The 19,857-nt window shown below is 39.0% G+C and overlaps 1 protein-coding gene across 1 annotated transcript in view; it reads left to right on the top strand.

Annotated features, from left to right (window-relative positions):
• The window catches only part of nlgn2a (neuroligin 2a), a 204,092-nt gene extending 189,909 nt beyond the window's left edge, over positions 1-14,183 (top strand). The window contains exons 5-9 of the mRNA XM_053629370.1: positions 1,482-1,673; positions 9,235-9,509; positions 11,229-11,388; positions 11,970-12,336; positions 12,600-14,183. Coding sequence (XP_053485345.1) covers positions 1,482-1,673; positions 9,235-9,509; positions 11,229-11,388; positions 11,970-12,336; positions 12,600-13,395 — 1,790 coding nt within the window. The 3' untranslated portion in view covers positions 13,396-14,183. The remainder of the gene's footprint in view (positions 1-1,481; positions 1,674-9,234; positions 9,510-11,228; positions 11,389-11,969; positions 12,337-12,599) is intronic.
• The last annotated feature ends 5,674 nt before the right edge of the window (positions 14,184-19,857 follow it).

Below are 19,857 nucleotides of genomic sequence, written 5' to 3'. Positions count from 1 at the left end.
GAAAAAATAAAAATGAGAAAATTAGTGGAATTCTGTCTTGTTTTTATTGGCCAGTTGGTCCATGTCTAATCACGATTATTGACTATGGACTCATTATGGTCTCTCTTTCTCTCACACACACACACACACACACACACACAGAGATGAACATTTTATCCAGTAATTGGGAGGCACAGCCAAGAAAGTGTAACGATGATTTTGACAATGATGTTGGTTATTATTATTATTATTATTATTGTAAATAGACTTCCCCATGCCCTTAAAAATTGGATTTTTAAATGGAAAATTTTTCTTCCTGTTAAATTATTTGCTAAAAATGTAACTATTCAAATCCAAATATAAACAAATATAAGCTTGTCTGTTAGCAGTTTGCTATCTGTATATTTAGTGCTCCAAATTGTGTGAGAAAGCTGTTCTTTATTTCTTTCCTTCTTTCTACATTATTTTATTTTTATTATTATTTATATTATACTTTCATTAGCTGTGTGTGTGTGTGTGCGTTTTGTGCAGAGTTAGACTTTAATCATGTACAGTTTCAAGAGACACTTGAAACAGTTTCTTCATCTCAAAATACTCAGCACACTCCACCTTCCTTCTCCCTCCATCTTTTCCACTATTATTCCCACTCTCATTCCCTCTTTCCCTCTCTCTTTCTCATTCTGATTCCCTCTCTCATTCCCTCTTTCTCATTCTGATTCCCTCTCTCTCTCATTCTGATTCCCTCTCTCATTCCCTCTTTCTCATTCTGATTCCCTCTCTCTTTCTCATTCTGATTCCCTCTCTCATTCCCTCCTTTCCTCTCTCTTTCTCATTTTGATTCCCTCTCTCATTCCCTCTTTTCCTCTCTCTTTCTCATTCTGATTCCCTCTCTCATTCCCTCTTTCCCTCTCTCTTTCTCATTCCGATTCCCTCTCTCATTTACTCTTACCGTCTCTGGTTCCCCCTTTCCCTCTCTTATTCAGTGTTCTTCTCTCATTCTCTCTTTCCCTCTCTCATTTCCTCTGTGCCTCTCTCATTCCCTCTTTCCCTCTCTCATTTCCTCTGTGCCTCTCTCATTCCCCCTTTCCCTCTCTCATTTCCTCTGTGCCTCTCTCATTCTCTCTTTCCCTCTCTCTTTCCCTCTCTCATTCCCTCTGTCCCTCTCTCATTCTCTCTGTGCCTCTTTCATTCTCTCTGTGCCTGTCTCGTTTCCTCTGTGCCTCTCTTCCCCTTCCCTCTTTCCCTCTCTGATTCTCTGTCTCATTCTAGTACTGTGTATCTATCAGTTTTTACTGCACCTTGGTTTTGGGCTAATTGTTCTGAAGGACATCAAAACTGCTTTTTTGGATGATTTCTTAACAAATGGGTTTTGAGGAAAATGATAAAATATTAGTGATTTGCCTCCTGGCCATGCTGTCCTTATCCAAGTTCAGGAAAACCAATGTTTCAACAGCAGTAATTTTGCCAAATTGATGATGTTATTTTGTTTCACTGTTCCACAGGGTTTCTCAGTACTGGAGATCAATCTGCTAAAGGGAACTATGGGCTGTTGGACCAGATCCAGGCTCTACGCTGGCTCAATGAGAATATTGGCCATTTTGGAGGAGATCCAGAGCGCATCACTATATTTGGCTCAGGAGCTGGAGCCACTTGCATCAACCTGCTAATCCTCTCCCATCACTCTGAGGGTAAGACTCTTTGTGTAACATCATTTGTTAATAGTTATCGAAATGTTAGTATATATTTGGGTATAGAATACAAATCATACCCAGCTTTAAGGGATCATTAATCTGCTTTTAATATAATGGATATCCTAACAATGTAGTATTCTGTCTCTATTATGGTGTGTGTGGGTGTGTGTGTGTGTGTGTGTGTGTGTGGGTGAGTGTGTTGGCTATTAACGGTATGTTTGCTGCTGGACTCCTACTGTTGCACTTTAAGGCCCTGATTTACTAAGACACCAAATAAAGTGTACTAATTTGTTTATGAAATCAAATAAAGTGTGTGCTGTTAGTGGAAGTGTTTTGTAAAGTATGTCGCATGTAAAGTAAAAGGGGAAATATTTTAATGGGGTCATTATGAATGCTGTTTGTTTTCAAAAGCAGTGGCAAGTTTAGATCTCAAAGAACTCACTGAAGAATAAAACTAATAGTTACCTCACACATGCATAAGTGTGTGTCAAGTATAATGCTGATTATAGATGGTTAGATGCTTCAAAAACTTTTCCAAATACAATATGAACAGAAAATATATCAGTTTAAACACGATTGTGTTCTGTTCATTAGGTGTAGCTCTCTTTCAACAGTGTTAGAAGTTACAATTTTACGAATCTTTCTCATTATTTTGAGACATTGAGACATAATTTAATTAAACTTTAATTAAAAGTCTCAGTGTGTGTTTAGACATGCAAACATTTAAGAAATCTGGACCTAACACTCTTTTTCATCTTTGTTTTGATGTGTGTGTGTTTTCGCTTCAATGATCTAACAGTTTTGTTTTTTACCCACTCACAGTCCCTATACTCATTGTCACTGTTGTTGTGTGTGTGTGTGTGTGTGTGTGTGTGTGTGTGTGTGTGTGTGTGTGTGTCTCCATGCTGTCACACTCAACTCTTCTCCATTGTCAAAAAAAAAAGTGTTCATCTTGGTCCCTAACATCCTCATCCTCACTGTCATCCTCACCACACCCTGACCTGTCAGTCACAGAAGGTAAGCCCTGACAAGTGTTGTCCATGGAGACACCAATCATGTCAGCTCAGCTTTGTTTAGTTACTGGTGTTAAACCCCTTAGGAAGATACTCAGCTGTAATATAATTCAGAGGCATGTGGAGACCCAGTGAGAGTGCAGTCTTACACACATGCACAACAATTCCAATAAATAAATAAAAACCTCAGACTGTGGGTTGGTGATTGAAAACTTGGATGCTAAAATCATAGGAATAGAAATGGTTAAATGGGGGGCAAGAAAATGTTTGTTGTTTGTTAAGTTCAAATTAATGCATAATTTTTCTCGCTTATAAAATTGAGGCCAAAAGTTTACATACACCTAGGTTAAAGATATTCAATCTCAGTTTTTCACAACTCATTCACATTTACATTTCTTTTGGCATGTTAAATAGGGCATCTACTTTGTACACATGAGCATTTTTTATTAATTTTTTTATTTATTTTTTTAAATAACAATCCATTTCAGACAGATTTATTTCAGCTTTAATTCACTATATCAGAATTCCAGTGGGTCAAAGTTTTACTTTACACAAAGTTAACTGTCATAATTATGAGTTAATTATGAGTGCACCTGTGGCTGTATTTTAAGGCATACATTTTACATCAAGTGTTAATTTTTAATACACGTGCATGTGTAGTTAAGGACAACACATTTTGTGTTGCTTTCAACACAATCAGTATGTTAGTACATTTAACACATGCTCTGTGTTAGATCATTTCCACACAAAAATGTTAAAAAATAACACAGAGATGTGTTCTTTATACTTTCTTGCCCTACAATTATCCTAAAATACAATTTGTTTGTATGCTAAAATGCTCACAAAATAAACAAACAGTTGCATGAAATTCAGGTGACATTTATTAAAATCTTTTTTTTATATAAAAATGACAGATATAAGAATTGGAGTTGATGCATCTTCTTACAAATCTCCCTGCAATCTGGGAAGACAAGAGTCCCACTTCCTTCCATTTGAAAAGCTGTAAAAGAGCAAAAAGAGTGTTGGTTAGTTGTTAGCTACAAAATATGGATAAATACCTTTGGGTTTTAACTGAGAAATTGTGTTACAGAATCCCAAATTGTGTAATTTTGGAAATGTGACCTCCAGTCTCCTCATGAACAAAATGGTGCTGTAGACTCACCAGGAAAATCTAGCTGACTTCTGAATATTTATTTTTCTGCCTTTAGCACCTCACCACCAATTTTTTTTTGCACAACCTAATTAAGACAACCAACATAGTGAGTTACCAAAATACAGAGATAGTGGAAAGCATTGCAACCAAAACCCCATCCTTTCTTTTTGTCACGTTTTTGTAACCTTGTGAAGAACTTGTGGCCTTGCCATTACTGAGCTAGCTAAGTTCTGTAAGCCACTGACTGTCTGCACCTGTTAACCAGCATTAACATTCACCGAATTCATGAAGAAACACGGCCCTAACACATCCTCCTAATGCTATTTACTACAGCTTGCCTTGTCCAAAACACTTGCTAAATGTAGTTAACCTTAACCCACTCTCTGTATTACATCATGGTGAATAGCTGTAATGCTACGTTATTGTTAACTCTCAAAAAGGGAATGTCTAACATTACTGTGAGCCGTATGCTAAAGTATCATTATCAACTCAGGTGAGTGTCTAGGTTAGCTTCACTCATCTCTACTGTGACTGGTGACAGCATCCAGCTAGCTAACCCTAACTCGGAGGCTCAGATAAAGTGCAGACCCAAAGAGTTATAAAATATCCTCAGTCCATATTTCACAGCCAACGTAAACACATGACACTAGTCGTGTAACACCAACACTGAGGAAGCAGTACATGATATTCACTTTTGAAGCCAGCATAATAGGTAAAGTTAATTATCACACGCTGAGTTGCTTTCCAATGAATACACTTTCGAGAGCTCCCTGCCTAAATATCACAAACTCGGCCAGGCATTTTCAGCAGCATTAACGCTAAAAAGTGATGAACGCTAACTTACTGGTGGTCATTTGTTTTCCTTGCCTCAAGACTCTGACTCCGTGGTCACAATCAAAACGCCAAAGCAACGAACGTTCACTTTGAGACGAGTTGAGATTGGGATGATGACGTCGGCAGGACAACGTCAGAACAGCTCAAGACATCAGCCAGAAATTCATAACTTGGTTGCAAAAGGGTTCTTCCAGCTGGACCATGATCCTAAACATACCTCCAAAGCTGTAACAAAATGGCTTAAAGAGAACAAAGTGAAAGTATTGGAGTGGCTATCGTAGAGCCCTGAAATTAAAACAAAATCTAAGATAAAACAAAATCAATCTGAGTAAATACAAAATACGGTTTTTAAATAGTGTTATTTATTGAAGCAAAAAAGTTATCCAATACCATCTTGGCCTGTGTGAAAATGTGTTTGCACCCATAGTTACTGAATCCCTATATCTATGAAACTGCTTTCATAATGGAGTTCAGCTGGACTAGACACAACCAGGCCTGATTACTGCAAACCCTGTTCAACCACATCACCACTTAAATAGAACTTTTTCTATCATGAAGTAGGTTAAAAGATCTTACTCAATAACACACAATGCCAAAATTGAAAGAAATTCCAGAAATGATGAGGAAGAAGAATGTTGAAATACATCAGTCTGGGAAGGGTTACAAAGCTATTTCAAAGGGACTCCAAAGAACCACAGTGAGAGCCATTATCTCCAAATAGAAAAACTCGGCACAGCAGTGAACCTTCCCAGAAATGGTCGATTTTCCAAAATTCCTCCAAGAGCACAGCAATTACTCATCCAGGAAGTCACAAAAGAGCCAAGGACAACATCAAAGGACCTACAGGTCACTGTTCATGACTCCACTATCAGAAAGACACTGGGCAAAATTGAAATCCATGGAAGAGTGGTGAGGAGAAAACCACCGCTATCCCAGAAGAACATTAATCTTCTCTCATCTGAATTTTGCCAAAACACACCTTTATGATCCTCAAACCTTTTGGGAGAATGTTCTTGGATTGATGAGTTGAAAGTGGAACTGTTTGGAAGACAGGGGTCCTGTTACATCTGGCATAAACCAAACACAGAACTCCACAAAATGAACATCATATCTACGGTCAAGCATGGTGGTGGAAGTGTGATGGTGTGGGGATGAGTTCCTGCTTCAGGGCCTGGAAACTTGCAGTATTTGAGGAAAAAAATTATTCTGCTCTCTACCAGAAATCCTAAAGTTCGGAAGTGTTTGGTTGCAGTTATTGCTGCTAAAGGTGGCACAACCAGATTTTAAGTTTAAGGGGCAGTTAGTTTTTTACATTGGTGATAGGTGTTGGTTAACTTTTTTGCTTCAATAATAAAAACACTGTATTGTGTGTTTACTCAGGTTGCCTTTGTTTTATGCTGTATTTTGTTTAAAGATCTAAAACTATTTAGAATGAGATATACACAAAACAGAAGAAATCGGATATATTTTCACAGCACTGTATATAATATACTAGGGACTAGAGCTTGTTGTGACTGTCTGTTGGTTTTAGACATTATTCCAAAGGTATCTCCTGTGTTTACACAGAATGTTCTGTGGCTTTTTCACAGCACTGTAGATACCATAACTGACTTAACACAAGAAATGTATGGTAAGATGAAATGTGGAAAATTGAGTTGAATTGTCTTTAGCCTGGGCGTATATAAACATTTGGCCTCAACTGTAACTAAACTGGTACTCAGTTATGACTTCAGATTTGACTTGAACTTGAGCTTATGAGACAGTCAGTATGTTTACATGGATAACAATAATCCAATATTAACCCAATTAAGACAGTACTCTGATTAAGAAACTACCATGTAAACAGCAATTTTTTATTACCTTAATCCAACTAAAGTCATACTCGAAGTAAACACAAATCGAATTAAGACATGTGGAGTATTCCTGTTTTAGTCACATTATCGACCTGTATTACAGACATGTACACACCTTAATCACACTATTAACGTCATGTGGGAGCTTTCACCGCATATTGTGACAGGACACGTACACACACGGCTTTGCTCAACCGTTTGACGGCAAACAAGCGAGCGAGGCTGCGTCCGAAACTGCATACTTACGTCCTATATAGTAGGAGATATACATGTATTTTGGCTACTATATAGTAGTTAAGTAGGCGGTTTCAGACGCAGCCCATGGCTTCAAACAGTCGTCTATTTGCACGTACAGCAGGACAAATAATTAACTGCACTTGAAGCTTTCGTAAAATTAAAAATTAAACACCCAAACCGTACACGGTACCATAACGAAGACGAACTGTATGACGATACATGAAATTCTGGAGGGAACGTCAGAAGGCTTGGTGTGGGGACGTAATGACGTGTGCCGTTAATCTCTCTATGTTCTATAACATGTAAAACGGGAACATGAAAGGAATATTCTAATAGCGACTCATGTAAACACCATAATCACAATATTGTCTTACTCAGAATAAGATCAATAATTAGATTATTGCTCTCCATGTAAACATAGTCAGTGTTTGACCTGAACTAGAAGAGATTGTATTGAATTGTGCACACTCCGACGACTGCAAATAGGCTGCCAACAGAATTGTTTTAGGTGTTTTTCAACACTGAATAATGTTTCTCACAGTAAGCTACAACAGCCTTACTAAGATAAGATAGCTGGCATCCCCATGATAAATTTAAATTGAACTATCAGTGATGCCAACATTTTCTGTGTATTTTGGACACTTTAGTAGCTGACTGACTTCCACTTCTACCACTAACATTCTGTGTATAGCCAAGAAGGATATATAAACAATCCATTAAGCTAACCTATCCTAAATAGGGCCTGTATCCCATATTGTTTTTGTATTTTTTTTGTTCTTGAAGTCTACATATTGTGTCTTTATGTCTTAAAAAACTGTCCATTTATTTTTACATGAAAAAAATCAGAAATAACAGACTGTTTTGTTAATTTGTCTTTAAGACTGCTAAATTTAAATGACCTCGTTAACTACTAATCATGAACACATTTTAATAATAAGCAATCTCCTTTCTACCAGATGTTAATTCAACTGTTATTGACTCAGTGACTAGCTATTCAATTAGCAAATAGATTAGCAAGGTGGAAGCTGGCTAGTGTTAGCACACTGAGAATTGTGTATACTTCATTAGATAAAGCTGCCTCAAATCAGTGTTTATACTAAATACTCATGAATATCTAAAATATTAGAGTGAAATAATACTACTTACAGGTTGTGCATCTGCTGTTCTTCAGCAGTATTTTGTTTTTTACATAGCCTGCTCTTTTTTACTGACTGAAATATGCTGAATGTATTTTAAGAATGGACTAAAGTCCAAAAAGAGATTGAAAAAAACAACTTCTACCTCTCCTTTGGAATGTTTGATTGTGTAGATACTGTCGCATATTCCACGTAATGAAGGTTAGGATGGATGCAAGTGCAGAAAAGAGCTTTTAATAAAGAGAGGCAGGCAGACAAATCCAAATCATGAGACAAGAGCGTGGTCGAAGAAAACATGCAATGGGTCAGGCGATCTACAAACAGGCGTAAACTAGGCAAGGCAAGAAACGAGAATGAGTAACAAGAAAACTGGCTCAATTAACATGAATCAAAACAAGGAACAAGGTACAAACGTTTGGTATGGTGATAACACTCAATACTATGCGAAGTGCAAAGAGACATGAGGGGTTTTAATGACAAAGGTAATCAGGGGTAAAACATAAGACAGCTGAAAACAATGGTGACTCACATACGGGATACAACCAATCACAATACAGTGGCAGACACAGAACATAAACCATAACAAAAGCATGTGTCGAAAATAAACAAAGTCAGTGTCACTGAAGACCCAAAAATGTGTGTTCGCTAAGAGGTTGCACATCGGGCTCATGCTTCAAGCTCGCAACGAGCTCGCTCAACGGGTTTCCGAGCACGCTGCATACTACAGCGCTAGCTCGAGGGGAAATCGTGATAGATACAGATTTGTTTCATGATAGACAGCACAATGTTTAACTACAAGCTGCAGCATCACCCTAATAACTTTGCTACAGACTTTAATTTTGCTAGTTGAGGCCAACCTGCTGTAAAGCTGTAACCTGTAGTTACACCTGAAGTGGTGGAGAAATAGCAGTATTTCCTAATGGACTGCATTAAATAGTCTAGAATGCTTTTTATAAGAATATTCAAGGAGAAAATTTGGGTGTAAGGAGTGTACTGGCACAAGTAAACTGACAACAGTACATTACAGATTATTTTTGTACCTCCATTATAGCTGATAGGAATTTCATATGGTAACATATTATGGCTTTGTCTTTTTCACTCACTGTACATTTCCCCACATAATCATCACTGTTTAGAGCAGCATTCAGAATGAAACAGACAGTAGTCACACAAACTCTGGATGCAGTTGCTCTGTGTGCAATGCATGTCCCATTTAATAGTAATTATTAGTAGTAAAGGGGCATTTATCTTAGCTCGTATTAAAATGTTGCAATGTTGCACCTTGAGAACCTGAAATCGTTTGAGTAGTGACAACTCATGGCTAATACTGTGTGTGGTGTCCTGCAGGCCTCTTCCAGAGAGCTATTGCCCAGAGTGGATCAGCCATCTCCAGCTGGTCCATCAACTATCAGCCGCTGAAGTACACCAAGACACTGGCAGGAAAGGTCGGCTGCTCATACAGTGAGACAGCTGATCTGGTAGACTGCCTGAGGAGAAAAAGTTTCAGGGAGCTAGTGGATCAGGATATACAACCCGCACGCTATCACGTCGCCTTCGGCCCTGTGGTGGATGGAGATGTGGTGCCTGATGACCCAGAGATTCTCATGCAGCAGGTCAATACCATTAGAGTTCAGCCTCATAGTGACCATGCCTCTCTCCTGAGGCAGTGTACGTTTAGTTTCTGACTATGTGCTTATGAGGGCGCAGGGAAATATATAATATATACAGCCCCAATTCCAAAAAAGTTGGGACGCTGTGTAAAATGTAAATAAAAACAGAATGCAATTTTTTTGCAAATCTCATAAACCAATATGTTATTTCCAAAAGAACATAGAAAACATATCAAATGTTTAAAATGAGGAAATATACCATTTTAAGAAAAAAATAAGGTCATTTTGAATTTGATGGCCGCAACATGTCTCAAAAAAGTTGGGACGGAGCAACAAAAGGCTGGAAAAGTAAGTGTTACTAAAAAGAAACTGCTGGATGAACATTTTGCAACTAATTAGGTTAATTGGCAACAGGTCAGTAACATGATTGGGTATAAAAAGAGATAGATCGTAGATAGATAGAGAGGCAGAGTTTCTCAGAAGTAAAAATAAGATATAATCTGGATGGAAGCATATGTTGCTCTAAAACCTGTATATACCTTTCAGCATTGATGGTACTGTTCTCCAGTCCTGGTTCTCATCTGATGAATTAAATCAAGCAAAACATTAAAAAAGCTGTGCCGACCTGAGGGCCATGTGCACTGGAGACTGTGGAGTGCACTGTGTCTATTTTTAAGAGAGAACTCATACAACTGTTGGCATTTTATAAGAGAATGTTAAATTCTGATAATATAAACATTACTTATTCAAACAACTAGAGAAACTACTTACCTTTTGTGTAACAAAATCAAGTATTTTCTCATTAAAACCATGTGGGTGAAAAAATGTTGGCACCTGTAAAGAAAATGTTTCAGTCTCCAGGAACTCTTGTTGTTGCCATTGTCCATATCAGGCTTCACAAATGTACAAATTTGTCATTAATCAACATGAGAAAAAATCCTAAAGAGCATTCAACTCAAAAGGAAATTGTTTGATGATCTCCACATGGATAAATAATATACAGTATAGACCGTTTAAAAATTACCATTAAGCACAACTGGGCCATATAAAAAAAGTTTCTATTGGCTCCTGTGAGTATTGAAAGCATCATAAATTTCCTTAATACCAAAACCTGGTTGCATGTGCCAGGAAGTTAAAAGTTAGTCATAGATAGATCTTTCAGAAATGGTCACATGAAAATCAATGCTGGAACACAAAATCTATGTTTTAGAAAGGCCATCACTCCAGAATTGATTTCTATTGAAACCCTATGATCTGAATTAAAGAGGAGATCCACAAGCACTAACCAAAGACAGGAATGAGCGTTAAATGCGCTGCATGTAGGAGTGGTCCAATATTATTGTTAGACATTACAAGTAGAGGCTCAGTGCTATTACTGTTTACAGGAGAAGCCTTACAAAATATTCACTGTAGAGGTGCTAGTAGTTTTGAAACTAGTCTTAGGACCGATATAAAATAATTACGTAATTGCAGTTTTGCATAAAATTTGATTAAATACTAATGATGCTGAGGTTTGCTTATTTTCTGCCGAGAGATATCTTTTCACACTCTCTCTGATAGACTTAATAGCTATGGAAACAAAGCTATGTTTCTGAGTAATTTCTGTATTTTTCTTATCAGTTATTGGAGAACCAGAATTTTGTGATTTATTTATTTATTTATTTATTTGTTTGTTTGTTTAAAGATGACCTAATGCTGTAACTTCCACACTGTGTCCACTAGGGGGAGTTCCTGAATTATGACCTTTTGATTGGCGTGAACCAGGGAGAGGGGCTCAAGTTTGTGGATGATGGTGGCTCAGAAAGTGAGGAGGGAATTTCAGCTGCAGCCTTCGATTACACTATCTCCAACTTTGTGGACAACCTCTATGGATATCCTGAAGGTCAGTGTTATAAAGCCTTAGCTATCCTTAAATGGAGGGATTATAAAATGCAATAAGAAGGTTTTAGAGTTCCACAAACAGTCATAAAGTTACTATTCTGTTATCTGCCATCTTACACTGCCTGTGTTTTCATCCAGCGCTGCCTGCATTATAATTATGCAATTGCTATTGCAAAGTCATGCCAGCAGAGGACAATGCTGGACTATCTTTGAGCAAAAATGAATTTGTGTGTCAGGTTTTTTTTTTTTTCAGAATTTGTGTCATTTGATTATCTCAGCATTCAGGAAGAGAGTATGCTTTTTTAAAGATTGATGGGTCTGGGTCAATAAAACCAGATGGGATATAATCACCATAAGCCTTGAAACCTGCTGTCTCTAAATCATACACAAAGGGGGTATATGTGGATGTTACTGCAAAAGCTTCATTATACACATATAGGCACAAACCCAAACATGTAAAGAGGCAATAAAACCTTAAGAAGTTGTATTGCCTCTATAAACTTATAATGTTGTTAGATCGTATGCCTTTCCTGTAAATCTTTCCTTCTCTCTTTATATTTTGCTTATTCAATCTTTCTCTAGGTAAAGACATCTTGAGGGAGACCATCAAATTTATGTACACAGACTGGGCAGACCGTGATAATGGTGAAATGCGCCGTAAGACCCTTCTAGCATTATTCACAGACCACCAGTGGGTGGCTCCAGCTGTGGCCACTGCCAAGTTGCATGCAGATTACCAGTCCCCGGTGTATTTCTACACATTTTATCACCACTGCCAGACAGAGACACGGCCTGAGTGGGCAGACGCTGCACATGGGGATGAGATCCCATATGTGTTTGGCGTACCCATGATCGGAGCAACAGACCTGTTCCCCTGCAACTTCTCCAAGAACGACGTCATGCTCAGTGCAGTGGTCATGACCTACTGGACCAACTTTGCCAAGACTGGGTATGTTTCTGAGTGACCAACTGCCATGCAGAGTGTATTCACGTTCAATTACCTCACTCTCAAATGCTTTTTATATAGATGATTAAGACTTGAAACTGAATTTATAAGTCTTTTCTAATCCACTTATGCTCCAGTTAATCAGGAATAATGCATTTTGGTTTTGCATAATTATAGGTCAGCTAATAAGAATTCTAAGAAAGTGTCTGATACAGTGCAAACTTTCTTATCTTTAACTTTCTTATCTTTAACTTATTTTTCATCAGGGATCCTAACCTGCCAGTGCCCCAGGACACCAAGTTCATCCACACAAAACCAAACCGCTTTGAGGAGGTCATCTGGACCAAGTTCAACTCTAAGGACAAGCAATACCTGCATATCGGCTTGAAGCCACGGATACGCGACAACTACCGTGCCAACAAGGTGGCCTTCTGGCTGGAGCTGGTGCCTCACCTACATAACTTGCATGAGGAACTAATGAGCTCCAGTACCACCCGCCTTCCCCCACGGCCTCCGCACTGGAAGAGCCCTGATGCCCGTGCCACACGCCCACCATACCCCACCTTCCCTCCAGATCCGGATCTCGAGGGCTCAGAGCGGCCACGTTTTTCTCCATTTCCAAATGATGTACGTGACTACTCCACTGAGTTGAGCGTCACAGTGGCAGTGGGCGCATCTCTGCTGTTCCTCAACATCCTGGCATTTGCTGCACTGTACTATAAACGAGACCGGCGGCATGAGGCACGGCGTCACCGCCTATCCCCACAGCGTGGCGTGCCAGCCAATGACCTGGCACACAGCCAAGAAGAGGAGCTCATGTCTCTGCAGATGAAGCGCTCTGAGCAGCGTGATGTGGAGCCACTGCGACCAGCATGTCCACCGGACTACACTCTGGCACTACGGCGAGCACCAGATGATGTTCCTCTTATGACTCCTAACACCATCACCATGATACCTAGCAGCATCGCAGGCATGCAGCAGCTCCACGCCTTCAGCGCCTTCCCCTCCACCACTGGCCATAACAACACACTGCCTCACCAGCACTCCACCACTCGTGTATAGTACTGCCCACTTTGCCTGTCCCTTCTCCATCTTTCTCTCTCATACTCCCTGGTGAAGAAGTACAATAGGGCCTCCTGGTGGTCCTCTTATAGACACACATGAACAGCAAGAATGAGCTGTAAATGTTGGAATTAAGGAAACTGCTTTTTCTGATGAGACAAGGCTACAATTAGCAAGGACACTGTCTATTAATGGTTGCTTTGGGATTTTTTTCCACAATGCTCTAAATGGAAAGGAATAGTCCATCAGGGAAAACATGACTGTCATGAATGGTCTGATGCATAGAGATAGATAGAGAGAGAAAGAATGTTGGATTTTTCTAGTTTTCTTTTGCTCTTTCCTCACTAGGCTGAAAGACAACATTTATCAGCCCTACATTTCTTCTCTCAACAGATTCCTCTGGTGTTTTTTGTCTTTTTGCTCTACTCCCGCTATAATTTTTTGTCTTTTCTCTCATCGCACTACATCTTTGTCCTCATCAAATCCTTTGAACATGCACTGTGATCTAGTGTAATGCACAGGGGAGTCATTTTATACACAACATATGTGTAATAAGCAAATGATACACAACAACACATGATTCTGTTCTTTCTACCAGCAGTTTTGGTGCCAAGTACTATAGTGTACCCATGCAACAAGATACAAAAAAGTCTGAGAAAATAACAACATTGATCTGGCAACAGAAAGAAATTTACAAGTGCCAGCCTGCTTACTCTCTTATCATATATTTGGGTTGTCTTATTTGTTCCCCTTTTTTGTAAGTGAAATTAAGTGTCTTTCTCAAAGGCTGATTGTTTATCTACAAGTGCATTGTTGATCACGATAGCACTGTTTTAACAAATTACTTAAAATCTCATAGAAAAGCTCAAACCCCTTCTTACCTGCTTTGGTCTTGTCTACAACACCACTGTCTTTTTGGCCATTCATGTTATTACTCTAATGTTCTTTCATATCAGTGTATAATTATTGGTGCTATTGTTTGAGATTTGGCCACTGTAGAAGGCAGTATTTTATCTTCAGTATACTAGTGAACTATCATAGTCAGATGGAGTTACACGTATGATGGAGTTACACATATGATGCATGTATGTAGCTATTTCTAAGCTTGTGATATAGGGCTTGGGAAAATTTTGCAGTGTTGCACTTGTTTTTCAGCATTCACACACTTTTTCTCTCTTTTCTCTCCTTGCTCCTCCTGTTTGCACCTTTATTTCCAGAGAATGCTAATTGTGAGGATTCTGGAGGATGTGAGTCAGTATATGTGTGCGTGCGTGCGCAAGTTGGTGTGTATGAGCTGTTCGATGCATGTCAGCAGCACCTTACAAGAAAGCAGTAGAAGAAAGTGTGCCAGAAAGACTGCAAGACAAGTTGGAGGCCTCTAGTGTAAATGTCACCATATGGCTTTTGCATTTTCCTTTTGAAATCACTCCCTTGTTAGCTTTAGTCAGCATTCAGCCAGACTATCACACAAGCTACTGCTGAGCATGTAGTGGAAACCTTTTTTCTGTATATATTTGTGAGCGAATTGCAGTGAAGCAAATCCCTAAGCATCAAATACATAACCGTGTGATGTAACGCTGCACACTCCTTAAATATGGTTACAATAAGCACAGAGAAGTGAGGGAGCTAAATTGAATATTAATCAGATTTGAACAGGTAGACCATCCAAGATGCATGTGCAATCAAGGCAGACAAAAAAGGCCTAGAAGTACAACACAATGAGGACACATCGGTCATTTTGAGGCTTGCTTAGTTTATTTTTTCTCAATAATATTTCAGTGTATAGCCTGATACTGACATTCTCATTAGATTAGGTATACATGTGTCCATTAGAGAAGGTAGGCCTGATATACATAGAATTATGGAACAACACCTTATTTCTCCATTATTGTTTACTGCCATATCAATTTTTTTATCCTATTCTGAGTTCTGTGAGAGTGACAGGGTGGATCTGTGCACGTTTGTCTACAAGCTGATATGTGGAAGAACTTATAGACTGCTGCTGTAGCTAACTATGACTGAAAAGCCTGAAAGCAGGCCAATGTCTGATGCTGCACAGTGCATTGTAACATATAAAATGTCTAGCATTGCCTGACTAGCATACTGGAGATCCTGTATGCTGGACAACAACAAATTGGATTCAGTTCATATTGGATTCAAACTTAGAGGCACACAAAACCATCAAGACATAAATAAAAGACTTTTTCATGGAAAAACAACTGTGAATAATGATTCAGAGTTTTACTTGTTGGACCCCTGTGCCCATGTGATCACTATTTGTGGTAGGAAACGCGGCTAACCTTAATGCAGCATACCAGAGTGGAAGTGGACAAGAGGTGTATACAAAAAAAAAAAAAAAAAAGACGTTTGCCTTTATTTCTCTCAGTTTTTGTATACCACTAGAGGGCGAACAGTGGAGACTTGCTTCTCCTGATGAAGCTCCGGGTTCTCAGAAAGCAATGCTAAGCAAAGATAATATACAGAGAAGAGGACTTAACTGTACATTTTTCAGTGTAAGAAAAAAACAACAAAAATATTTGTAAATATTCTGTTTCTTGTTTGTTTGTTTGTTTGTTTGTTTGTTTTATGGGTGAATGAACTACTTACTTTGTGAACAGGACAACAGGGGCACGTGTTACTTCAGCCACCACAGACATCATTGTATAAATCTCTCTTTCTGATGTTTATTCAGTTTAAGGAATTAACGACCAACTGCAATTTTACAGAAAGGTTGTATGTGCTACAGAGTGAATTTTTGTCTGTTCGATATTCTTACACTTGCACTACTATAATTAATCAGCTATCGAACCCCTAACCCATAATCTTTTTCTGACTGTTCATTCAGTAGTCACTCGTTTTCAGATGACGAGTCACTGTTTGTAATGGAGGCTGTTATGAAGACCTCTGCTCCTTGGGCCTCTTATAGTAGCATTTGAACTAAAGAGCAGCATGGAGAATGTGTAAGATTGCCTCCACGTCATTAAGAAAGAAAATTTTACATCTGCTTAATTATGCACTGGTCAGTTTTTTGTTTTATTTTTGTTTTTTTTCATAAAATTTTTGAGACACTCATTTTACAAAATGTGAAACTTTTTTGCTTTCATTTTCAAATGCACCTACTGGCATCTTACAGTTGCAATCAAAATTATTCAACCCTCCATTGCAAATCAGGTTTACTGTCAAAATTTACAGATGTTCAGCTGTTTGCAATGAACAAATCAAACAAAAGCAATTGAAATAGTTCAACACAACGAATTCTTCAAGTGGTTTCCCCAAATTCAACTGAAAATGCAACTTATAATGACTTCTCCAGTCTCAAATTTATTCAACCCCTTCATGGCAAGCATCTTTAGTACTTAGTAGAGCACCCTTTTGCTGTTATGACCTGCTGCATACGAGATGCATAGCCAGACACCAGTTTCTGGCAGTGTTCCTGAGGAATCTTATCCCATTCCTCATAAGCAATAGCCTCCAGTTCAGTAATATTCTTGGGTTTGCGTGCTGCAACCGCCTTCTTCAAATCCCACCATAGATTTTCTATGGGGTTCAAGTCAGGTGACTGTGATGGCCCTGTAGAATCTTCCAGGACTTCTGCAACCAAGCCTTGATGGAATTTGAGGTATGATTGGGATCATTGTCCTGTTGGAAGGTCCAATGACGCCCAAGCTTCAGCTTCCTCACAGACGGCATGAGGTTTTCTCATAGGATTTCCTGATACGTCAATGAATCCATGTTGCCTTCCACATGCTGCAGGTTTCCAGTGCCAAAGGGTGCAAAGCAGCCCCAGAGCATCACTGAACAACCACCATGCTTAACTGTGGACAGAGTATTCTTTCTTCATTCTTCTTCCTCCAGACATACCGCTGATCCATTGTGCTGAAAAGTTCCAATTTTGTTTCATCGCTCCACAGAACAGATTCCAGAAATTCTGTTGCTTATTTATGATTTTGAGGCAACTTTTCCTGTACTTTTAGGTCAGTAGTGGTGTATGTCTTGGAGTTCTGGCATGGAAACCTTCTACATTTAGTATTTATTATGCGCCATACTGTGAACTCAAAGAAACCTCAGTGCTTGTAGCCACCAAGTCTTGCTGCAGGTCTTTTGCAGTCATTCAAGGGTTTTTCACAATCTGCCTTCTCAGAAATCTGGTTGCAGCTGTTGATATTTTCCTTTTTCTGCCCCGTCCAGGTGTTTCGTGTGTTTTCTAACCCTAGCCTGTTCTGGAATTTCATGTGTTCCAGCTCAACCACACCTGTTGCAACTAATAAAGCCCTTGATAAGGTGTATCAGGTGTGCTTGAGACAACCTGTTTGGCATATTTGTGCTGTTGTGAGGGATTCTGTTTAGGGGGTTGAATAATTTTGAGACTGGAGAAGTCATTAAAAGTTGCATTTTCAGTTGAATTTGGGGAAACCACTTGAAGCATTCGTTGTGTTGAATTATATCAATTGCTTTTGTTTGATTTGTTCATTGCAAACAGCTGAAAGTCTGTATATTTTGAAAAGAAACCTGATTTGCAATGGGGGTTGAATAATTTTGATTGCAACTGTACTATATTTATGACTACCATTGGTAATCCTGCCAGCCTTGCGGTTTAAATAATGAAAAAACAAAAGAAGCACATAAAATCCCCTTGAGGGAAAAACTCTTTTTGATCATAAGATCTGCTGTGTACCAAACCTGTGCCTGTTGTCTTGTTCTTACTTTCTTTGTTGAAAATCAGAAACCCGATAAGATGAAGAAAGTGTGTTAATAATGAACTTAAAATAGATGATTATTAAAAAAACATGAAAATATATAAATAAGGAGATGATATTTCTGTTTGATTTAGAAATTATTACACACTGTATGCTGTGACTCTGATCTGGGAAACATTAAATACATTCATAGCCCGTTACCTGTCACTGTTTGTTTACTGAATAACCATGCCTTTTAATCAGCTCACAGTGTCATGGTGCAGAATTTATTTACATTACACTGAAAAAACTGAAACACTTAAAACTACGGACATTCTGTATCATTTGGTTTCAAAGGCAAAAACACTTAACAAGGTTTTCTCGGGACATGACTTCAGAATTCAACCCCCTTAAAAGTCATCACATTCGTCTGGATTACAAACAACACTTATACAGGTCCAGCTAGTATTTTAATTGCAAACCAATATGCTTTTAAAATGAATGTTCAAGTCAAAATTTATTTTTTGTCAGCAGATTTTTTTAAAAATGAAATGCTGCTTGCATAAATATTGAAACCCTTCACAATATTCCTTGGTAAAACCACCTTTTGTTGTAATGATAGCTTTAAGTCTGTTGGGGTAAGTTCCTAGCAGCTTTGCATACTTTTTGGGAGTGATTTCTTTCAGGCAGATTTGTTGACAACAATTTTCAAACAGTGCCACTGGTTCTCAATGAGAAGCAGATCTGGATGTTGACTTGGCCACTGCACAACATTCACCTTTTTGTTTTTAACCACTCCTACCTGGCTTTGGCCTGGCATTTGGGACCATTGTCCTGTGGCCTCATAACACCAAAAGAAACGTCTGGGTTATGCATGTAACCATATTCCCTGAGAAGGGAACGAGACGTTGTGTTAGCTTAACAATGTGGGAGTGCCCTCACGTGTGACTGGTATCTGAAGCTTGTGTAACATCATGCCTATTTATAGGCCTGCCATGATCAGGTGACGTGGAAATTAAGTACGTCGCGTGATACAGTATCTCACAAAAGTGAGTACACCCCTCACATTTTTGTAAATATTTGATTATACCTTTTCATGTGACAACACTGGAGAAATGACACTTTGCTACAATGTAAAGTAGTGAGTGTACAGCTCATATAACAGTTTAAATTTGCTGTCCCCTCAAAATGACTCAGCCATTAATGTCTAAACCGTTGGCAACAAAAGTGAGCACACCCCTAAGTGAAAATGTCCAAATTGGGCCCAAAGTGTCAATATTTTGTTTGGCCACTATTATTTTCCAGCACTGCCTTAACCCTCTTGGGCATGGAGTTCACCAGAGCTTCACAGGTTGCCACTGGAGTCCTCTTCCACTCCTCCATGATGACATCACGGATCTGGTGGATGTTAGAGACCTTGTGCTCCTCCACCTTCCATTTGAGGATGCCCCACAGATGCTCAATAGGGTTTAGGTCTGGAGACATGCTTGGCCAGTCCATCACCTTCATCCTCAGCTTCTTTAGCAAGGCAGTGGTCGTCTTGGAGGTGTGTTTGGGGTCATTATCATGCTGGAATACTGCCCTGCGGCCCAGTCTCCGAAGGGAGGGGATCAAGCTCTGCTTCAGTATGTCACAGTACATGTTGGCATTCATATTTCCCTCAATGAACTGTAGCTCCCCAGTGCCGGCAGCACTCATGCAGCCCCAGATCATGACACTCCCACCACCATGCTTGACTGTAGGCAAGACACACTTGTCTTTGTACTCCTCACCTGGTTACGGCCAC

The sequence above is a fragment of the Ictalurus furcatus genome, chromosome 7 (genome assembly GCF_023375685.1).
Source record: "Ictalurus furcatus strain D&B chromosome 7, Billie_1.0, whole genome shotgun sequence".
NCBI lineage: Eukaryota > Metazoa > Chordata > Actinopteri > Siluriformes > Ictaluridae > Ictalurus > Ictalurus furcatus.
Note: the sequence above shows the minus strand (reverse complement) of the source record. Positions and strands in the feature narration are given on the sequence as shown.